Genomic DNA, 9,439 nt, shown 5'->3' with positions numbered 1-9,439 from the left:
TCCGTGATCTACTGGTCGATCACGATCGACGTAATGGGCACCCCTGGTCTAGGAACTGTCAGGAGTGAGTCAAGTCACATTTATTTATATAGCCCTTAATTACAAATGGGCTTCACATGCCCACGGTTGACAAATATTAATGACATTCCCTGACCTTAACCCCCAGGAGGGAAAGGAAAAACAAAAAAAAAATCTTTAAGAAAAAAAAAACACCTGAGGAAAACTGAGAAACCTGGAGAAGTCATAAGACCATAAATTACAAGGTGCGTCCTCTGAGCGGTAAGAACTAAAACTGGAAAGAGCTAAGCCTGACATACCAACGCACATTCTGTGGCGTTCTATTAGTATGGTATGATCGACAGTGTCAAAGGCAGCGGTAAGATCGTGTAAAAAATAATATTGATGAGGCGTCGGAGTCCATAGCTAGGAAAAGATCATTAGTCACTTTGGCAAGGGCCGTTTCAGTAGAATGGTGGGCCTTAAACCCTGACTGAAACGGTTCAAATCGGTTGTTAGCGGCCATGGAGTCATCAAGCTGTTGTGCGATGACTTTCTCAATAATTTTTGCAATAAATGGGAGATTTGAAACAGGCCTATGCTAACAGAAACCCTCGACCCAGAGATGGCTGCCTTTTGAGATGGGTAAAAACAGGATGATTTTTTTGCTTCATTCATATTGCACAAATGCAGTATTAATCAGAATGCCTTGTTCAGACTAGTGAGGGTGCATTGAATATATTATTGTTAGGATTTTTTTAAACTTGATTTACCCTTTAATCGGAAGCTGGTATGTACAGTGAATATAAAATGTCCACATACAGTTGCTCAATGGCCAGGCTTTTTTTTTCCACCATGAACATCGCCTACAAGCTGTATAACTCAGTTGGGATGCCAGGGTGGGGGCTTAGTTATACAGTAAATGTGATATCACTTGTGTAAACACATTATCTCAGGTGATCATTTTTACTTCCTAATTATTAAATTCCTCTCCGCCTCCAATTGAGTAATTGAAGTTATAGGTGTCAGGGTGGATGAAGTTTCATGAGGGTCTGACTGGAGGCATGCACTGCGTTGGGATAGATTTGAAAAATAAAATAGAATGTCAGGCGGATAGCAGGGGGGGGTGCATTTGAAAATAAAAGCAAATGCACTCAGACCAAATTGTAATATTTCATCGACATCTGGACATTGTGCAAATGCACATCAACGGCACTTTTTCCCTCCGTGACCATGAGGCAGCATAACCTAATTTCACCTTGTGTATTCTGTAAAACAGTGAGTTGAACAGGAGATTAATATGATTGTTTAAAATCACACCCTTCCACATCTCACTGTCATTACCCACATGAGCAATTTTAGTTCCCCAGCAGAACAATGCGGTCTTATTCAGGGCCTCGCGTTGTAGTACAGTAATTTCATCAGTAGATGGTGCTGTCGAACTGTGCTACTTCTGCACTGCACAATAGTGTAGGCTGCCTGCGCTTTGCGCACTTCTCTCCATGTATTTGAGCAGGAAATAAGCAAGCTCAGCAATTTTAATAATGAAATCATGGACTTTGGATTCAAATTGAAATTCAATATCAAACCCAGACCAGATAACTAAAATGAAAAATAATTTTACGTCTGCTGTATTGTCATTTTATGTTGTGTTCTGTAAAACGCTTTGGTACAGCACATGCAGGTGAGGCTCAGCTACCTCTGAGTTGTCCAAATTGCTTGGTATGGAGAGAAATAATGTACAACTTTTTGCATCCAAGTTTATTTTGAAACTCCCTACTCCCTCTGTACAAGAAAAACAAAAAAGATTTTCCAGAAAGGCAGCAGTGAACTATCAGTGATAGTACTTTTCTTGTGAAAGAAACTTATAATCACAGTGTCTTCTTTTAAATACCTCTACTGCCGTCATCTTTGGCTGGGCTTCGGCAGACAGATTTCTGTCAGACCAAATTCCTGGGAAACAAACCTTTCAAGCTGAATAGGGTAGAACTGCGGGCGTAACATTTTACAGTGCCAATGCAGGAATGTTCTGGACTGTATACATCTTTTTCATTTAATTTCAACACAACGAAAACAAAAATTGAAATAAAAATAAGTTTGTGTTCACAACACAAACATTGTCTGGGGAGATAGCGACAGTATGTCGAATTTTAATAAAATTGTATAGACAAAAAAATAAATCTACAAAATGGAGCTAAGTAAATATTACACAACAAGTAAGCATGTTTTTTTTTAAACTCTTTTCTGTTGAACCTCTACACAAAACCAAAGTTCTTGGTCTTAATAGCTAACAGGAGCTTCTGTTTGAGTATCTGTTTTGAAGAATAGAGTGGCACATAGAGGCGCGAGATGCACGTATTGGCTGTGGGGAGGTGCTGGTCGTCTGGAGGCCGGATAGTAATGGATGGCATTGGCTGAAAGCCCTCTTCGCTGGCTGGCAGGGATGGACTGGAAGTCCAGAAGTATACCTGATGATGAGAAAATGAATTAGTCTAACTATTCAGAAAAAAACTGTAATACCCATCCATTCAGCATGAATTATTCCAAATGATTTTTGCCATTAGGCCAGGTCATGCGCGCAGAATTAATAAATCAGACCTTACCAGATCTTGCCTCTCAGTCATGCTCATCTTCTCGACTATCGACCAAAACCAGCGCTTAAACTGCAGTAGTTTGTCTGCATTCTCTCCTGTTGAACAAATAAGTCTGTTTGGTATTATCAGTGTACACATGCAAGAATTGTGTTATAAGTTAGCAAAGATAACTGACAGATGCAAGATCCACAGAGCAGACATACCAGACTCGTCATTGAAGGAGGTGAAGCTAATGAGCATCTGCACGTTGACCTCTCCGCAACCATTGACAAGCAACCGAAAATCCTCAGCAGTCAGATCTTCTAGGGCGTTCTTCGGAAGTACATCCAGCAAACCCTTCCTCATCGCCTTGAATGGACATACATTTTGTGAAAATATGCGTCAATTAACATAACAGTTTCCAATAGTCTTTCTATAATCACAATGAAACTTGCTTCATTCTTTGACAGCGAGTTTGATAACCTTAATGATTGCATATTCACAACCAAGGAGAAGGACTCACATGGAGTGGTTGTTCAGCCACGACCAGCATTCTGTGCTCTGCGTACTTCCGCACATACTCGTACACATTGAGGGGAGTTACTGGCATGTTGACACCACCAGAGAGAAGCTCCACCTACACCAGAAGGAACAGTCAATTTTAATAAGGTCTAATTAATATTAAGATTTAGTGTGCATCTGCTATCCACAGCTAGCTGGAATCATTTGTGGAGTTCTATTAACGTGCGCTGGCGGTGTAATTATGTTAATTCCAAGTATATAGCAATCTCAGCATGTTGCAACACAACCGTAAGAGATGTCATGCAGCTGAAGGAGTCTTATGTCTTTTTGGCCTGTAGGACTCATTAGGGAGCTGATAGGCATGGGCTGTTGAAGTGAAATGTAGGTTTCGCAGTCGATGAGACAAAAACTCGGGCATGGGAGGAGTTTGATGAGGCCATGATGAAAACGACTTCCAGATGGCTTCCAGGAAATTCTGGTTCACCAGCGGGCATTTCAAGAGGGAAACACAGTGCACCATTAACACTGTTTATGAGAAGGGGCGCTGCTGACTTTGACTCAGGATTTTGTGATTTGGTGCAGAATACTTTAATAGTTTGTTTTGTCACTTTGTGTTTGTTGTTACGTCGTGTGGACCTGATGTGGACTTTTTTCAGCATTTTTTGGCCACGACATTCATCAAGGAGGAGACTCCGTGCTTGGTGGTTGCGCCTTCTCGGCAGCATGGGTATACCAGCACTGTTTTTGACTGGGAGGAATGTCGGCGCCATTTGACTGTCGTTGCTGGACAGTCCCGGGGCGCTTGTGTCTTGCGCCTGGAATGGGCAGCATTTTTCACAGCCCCGCTTTGTTCAGCGGAGAGATCGGTGCTGTTGAACGGTCTGCGGCTGGATGGATGTACGTCTTGAGGAGCCGACGATGAGAAGAAAGGAGCGTTAGCGCGCAGCGCCGATGCGGATTTGGAACTGGGAGTCGTGGCTTGGAGTTTGAAGCGGATTATGTGGGACAGGAGAAGTGAACTAATCTCTTTTCGTCAATGGACGCTACAGCTTCGTGTTTGCTTTCAAATCTTAGCTAGTAGCAGACGTGTGCACATTTTCAGCATGACGTCTCTGATCCACTGGTGAAAGGACACTTTGATCCTCTCCTCTTTCATCGTGTTGTGTTGTGTTATTATTGTTATTTTGACTTCAAAATGGCGCCGCGAGAGTGGCTGCCTTTCCAGCAGCTCCTATATTTTGTTGTTCTACTTCTTCCTTTCATAACTTTGCTGCTGTGAATTGGGAATTTCTCCATTGCGAGACTAATAAAGGTTTTCTTATCTTATAACTCTAACACATGGAACCCTGTTCTTTGTGCCTTGGTGAGAGAATACTCATGACATTTTACCTGTCCTGCCCCTTCCTCTTTGCAAAGGTCAATGGCAAAGGCCAAATCCATTGCAGCAAATACAGCTTCCGCTTCACCGGCCAGTGAATGGCGAATAAGCTGTCTCAAACTCTCGTACATGACCGGGTCAAAGAATGCAAAATCATGCCAGTTGACCTGCAGTGGATGACAGAATAGCCGTTTAAGTACAAATTAACTTCATGTCACAAATCGTATTTGAAAAGAGGAGGAGTTATGCCTACCTTTCTTCCAAGCAAGACCTTGATCACATGTCTATTCATCGTTATTGGACAGAGTTCATTCTGAAGGAGACACAACCCCAATATCCTACAATGTAAACAACATGTTAAAAGTCAATCTAGAGGATTTTACTCAAGTAAGGGAAAAAGACAAACATCTTTGATTAACAGGAATTCAGAAAAGAGCAAACACGGTCACAATGAGTACATTAATAGTTTAAACCATAAATATGCCACAACTTATGATTAGTGCCTGTGCTTACAGTATGGCAACAATTTTGATCAAGAATCACAATAGGGGGTGTAGTCCAGTGCCAAACAACTTTTGACTGCACAGCAAATTGCAGAAGTTACAAAGATGGGGCCCATGCTGGTGAGAAACGGTGCTGCTTCATAGGCTGAGGTTGCGTAAAAGGTTTACTAGAGCTGTGTACGAATCAGCGGTGATTCGAATTAGGATATGAGTGGGCGTGTTTTCTTCTGCTTTCTACCTTCTGCCACAAAAGTTTGGTTGAGCGGACACCAAGTTTGATATTCTTTTGGGGCAACCGTAACCCTTTATTGTCTCAGTTAAAAAGCCACAACACGACAACGAATATGCACAAAGTAAACTGTATGTTGCCACAAAAAAAATGTATTTTTTTTCCTCATGGAAAATGGAGGACAGACACCACCCCAAAATATGCAAATAGATGAATTCACAAATGCCAAACCACGACTATCGTTCATTACCTGCCGATGTTACGGAAACAGTTGAGTCTGGCCTCTGTGTTCTTTCCAGGCCGAGGCGAGTAGAAGCCTCGTTTGCCAGGCTGGTAAAAGAGCGGCGCATTGTCATCCCCATCATCTGGGTCATCAAGCTCCATGTCCACCACACTGCGTGTTGAACCATGGCGCTTTCGGTTCTCCTGTTGCTATGCAATAACCAACAAAAGAACAAGTTAATGGCACAGCACTGCCTGCATTAAGGAAAACAAAATAGGGACATTTTAAGTCCGAAGCACAAAAACAACAGAATAAGGGTATTGCTGTTTGATTAATATTAAGTCATGGAACAGAAAGGATAAGACATTTTACTTGAGCTTTTTCTGGAGCCTCCAAAAGACCCAGGTCCAGTATACTGTCAGCACCATTTTCCCTGGGTAAGACATAGTTTATAGTGAGTCCCACCGTATAGTGTTTTGTTCTAAGATTGCGGTTCAGTTGAACCTGAAAATGAGTCGTTATGGGATATTGATGGGGGTTTTTTGGGGGGGGGGGGGGGGGGGGGATATGGCCCACTAGAGTAAAAACAGCCTTGGTTGCCAGGTTCATCATAAATGTGTACTGGAAGAGTTGAATTTATGCTAACCTTCCATGTGCAATAAGCAGCTCCATAGCCTCTTCTACTCTGGCTCTGAGAGAATCCTCACTAGCCAGCAGCAGCAGAAGTTGCGCAGGGGATAATTCCAGCAACATGCCTGTGATTTTACTGGCAAACGCCTGCAGATAATCAAACAAGTCTTAGGGTGTACTAGAAAGAATGGTGTACAAGATAAAAGCATGTACAAACCCGATTCCAATGAAAGACGGACATTAAACAAATACAAACAAAAAATGATTTACAAATCCTATGTTAAACTGAAGGCGGCCCGGTAGTCCAGTGGTTAGCACGTCGACTTCACAGTGCAGAGGTACCGGGTTCGATTCCAGCTCCGGCCTCCCTGTGTGGAGTTTGCATGTTCTCCACGGGCCTGCGTGGGTTTTCTCCGGGTACTCCGGTTTCCTCCCACATTCCAAAAACATGCGTGGCAGGCTGATTGAACGCTCTAAATTGTCCCTAGGTGTGAATGTGAGCGTGGATGGTTGTTCGTCTCTGTGTGCCCTGCGATTGGCTGGCAACCGATTCAGGGTGTCCCCTGCCTACTGCCCGAAGACAGCTGGGATAGGCTCCAGCACCCCCCGCGACCCTAGTGAGGATCAAGCGGTTCGGAAAATGGATGGATGGATGGATGTTAAACTGAATACACTACAAAGACAAGATTTTTAATGTTTAAACTGTGAAAACAATTTTTCAGCAATTAATCATCTGAGAAATAAAATGTAGGTTGAACATGATTTGTAAATCATTGTATTCTGTTTTTATTTAACACAATGTTCCAACTTCATTGGAATTGGGTTGTTAGATCTAGATAATTTTCTTATTTCAAGAAATCTGCTGGTAATTTTTTCTTGCTGACTGGTAGATAATTTCACTTGTTTCTAGTAAATTTACTTTAAAAACCAGTGTGTGCGTGTATACACACACACGCGCGCGCACGCGTACACACACACATATATATATGCAATTGTATTAAGCATATATCTGTGTGTGTGTAATATATATAGCTATGATTGTACTGACCTCACGAAAATAATGGCATTGTATTTAATTAATATTAGATGACCATTTTATTTACATCAAAAAAAGAATAAGCTACAGTATGTGTGTTATTTACTTAATTTTGTTTGTTTGTTTATTGAACATATACAGTAATAATTTGACAGAAAATAAGGTAGATAAAAAAAGTAAAAAGAAAGAAATCAATCTTCATTCAACACAGTTATTATGTTCAAGGGAGTAGGAAGAAGTAAAAAACTTATCTAGTCCTACCCCGTTATGTGATTATATCTAATAAATCATTTTTATATCAATCAGAAAAGAAAAAAGAAGTCTCCATTAAGGCTCATACTTTACCCTTAACCGTGATATTTTTACAACTTTTGGTTTGTATCGGGATTATATACTTCCACACCCTGACACTCTTGTGTCGATTTTCTCTTGTATTCATAATGGATATTTATATACCTTTCTCTATTTATCAACTTAGTTCTGATTTATCATTATATTTAATGTTTTGAATTTATCGATATGTGGTTTCCAACATAGTTTTGAGTCTATTACTAATCCGAGAAACTTGGTTTCATACGCTCTTTCTATCTCAATTGAGTTTACCATAATTTTAGCTTGGTGTTTGATTGGTCTTGTGCCAAAAACAATTAACTTCGATTTTTTCAGGTTAAGTGAGAATTTATTTCTGTCGAACCAGTTTTTTAATTTGTTTAATTCGTTTTCTACGGTTGTCAGGAGCTGTTTCAGATTTATTCCAGAACAGTAGAAAGTTGTATCATCAGCAAATAGGACACATTTAAATTGTTTTGAGACCTTGCAGATATCATTTACATATAAGATGAATAGTTTTGCACCAAGCACTGACCCCTGAGGAACTCCGTGAGTGATTTTCAGTTGATTCGTTTTTTTATTGTTGAGTTGCACGTACTGATATGTTTTCTAAATAACTTTTTATCCATTTATAAGCTACACCTCTAATGCCATATCTTTCTAGTTTTTTCAATAATATACTGTGATCTATTGTGTCAAAAGCTTTTTTTAGATCTAGGAAAACCCCAACAGTAAATTCTTTGTTGTCTATATTAGTGGCTATTGCTTCCACAAACTCCATAACTGCCATTGAGGTGGTCCGTTTTTCCCTGAAGCCATATTGATTCTCACTTAACAGCGCATGCTTTTGTATAAAGCTATCAAGTCTGCGAGAAAATAGTTTTTCTAATATTTTTGAAAATTGTGGTAGTAGTGATATTGGTCTATAATTTGTAAACCGATGTCTTTCTCCACTTTTATAGATTGGAATAACTTTAGCAATTTTCATTTTTGATGGAAAGATACCAGCTTTGAATGACAGGTTGCATATGTGCGTGAAAGGTCGCACTACATATTCTATAATCTGCTTTATTATTGTCATATCAATATTAAAGCAATCAGTTGACTTTTTATTTTAACATCTTTTTAATTAAAAATAGCTTTCATCACTCAGCCTAAGTTATGTGAATTTCCAGCCACGCACATCCAGCCAATCACAGATGCAACCAGCAGGCAGAAGCGTTATTTGAACTAACAGAAATAGCGCTGTTGCTGACAGAAGCACAAAATGTTTGTTCAACGCGGATACAGAACACACTGCGGTCATACCGAACATGAGTTCAGCTATTACCGCGATACAATTACATAGAAAGTTAATACAGTTTACGAATCTGTACAGCTACACTGGAGCCAAACATCTTTGTGAATGTCCTTACGACGCCACATAGACACCACGTAAAAAGCGGACAAATTATGTCGGACAAAATCATTGCAGTCTGTGGGCACTGGGATTTGTACAACACACCATTTATGTCAGATTTAATAATACGGTTTTCAGGATTATTTTATGGTCTAAGTGTAAAAAGTGATTTTTTTAATATCTTCCAAGAAAATCAAACTGTTAACTTTTAATGGACAAGGTTGCTTGTTACCTACCGGTTGCATTGCATGAACACGTGGGTAAAGTCTTTCCCCTAAAGCTTGTCTGTGGGCAGGTAAGGGGTCAGGCTCATCATTGGCGTTGCCCTCCGATGACGGCCTAAATGGCCTGGTGTCTATGGATAGTTGTCTCCTAGAGTCTCTGTAAAATCAAACACAGATATGCAACATGTCTTCCACAACACAGTTGTGGCCTGTTCTAAAAAGAGGCATGTGTAGCTAGAGTTCACCTGTCCCGGTCTCTCCTGGATCCCGCTCGTAGACCTCCACTTCTCCTCTCTCTTTCCCGATCTCTGTTTCTCAAACGCTGCATTAGATCTGAACAAACAAGAAACAAAGTTCACCTTAAATTCATTTTTAATCTCAAGTTAATTTCTCAG

At 40.4% G+C, this 9,439-nt stretch overlaps 1 protein-coding gene across 12 annotated transcripts in view; it reads right to left on the bottom strand.

The window, feature by feature from the left end:
- Window positions 1-1,743: 1,743 nt before the first annotated feature.
- The window catches only part of ubr5 (ubiquitin protein ligase E3 component n-recognin 5), a 62,628-nt gene continuing 54,932 nt past the window's right edge, over window positions 1,744-9,439 (bottom strand). For all 12 annotated transcript variants that reach the window (XM_086112956.1, XM_086112965.1, XM_086112966.1 and 9 more), the window contains exons 48-58: window positions 9,290-9,377; window positions 9,057-9,201; window positions 6,072-6,202; window positions 5,798-5,858; window positions 5,453-5,634; window positions 4,724-4,808; window positions 4,482-4,637; window positions 3,094-3,207; window positions 2,795-2,939; window positions 2,601-2,686; window positions 1,744-2,465 (exon numbers count right to left, since the gene is read on the bottom strand). In XM_086112956.1, the coding sequence (XP_085969082.1) occupies window positions 2,253-2,465; window positions 2,601-2,686; window positions 2,795-2,939; window positions 3,094-3,207; window positions 4,482-4,637; window positions 4,724-4,808; window positions 5,453-5,634; window positions 5,798-5,858; window positions 6,072-6,202; window positions 9,057-9,201; window positions 9,290-9,377 (1,406 nt within the window). In that variant the 3' untranslated portion in view covers window positions 1,744-2,252. The remainder of the gene's footprint in view (window positions 2,466-2,600; window positions 2,687-2,794; window positions 2,940-3,093; window positions 3,208-4,481; window positions 4,638-4,723; window positions 4,809-5,452; window positions 5,635-5,797; window positions 5,859-6,071; window positions 6,203-9,056; window positions 9,202-9,289; window positions 9,378-9,439) is intronic.

Source organism: Hippocampus guttulatus, chromosome 6 (assembly GCF_054856545.1).
Source record: "Hippocampus guttulatus isolate MCC_2025c chromosome 6, RoL_Hgut_1.0, whole genome shotgun sequence".
NCBI classification, from domain to species: domain Eukaryota; kingdom Metazoa; phylum Chordata; class Actinopteri; order Syngnathiformes; family Syngnathidae; genus Hippocampus; species Hippocampus guttulatus.
This window is presented reverse-complemented; position numbering and strand designations above follow the sequence as displayed.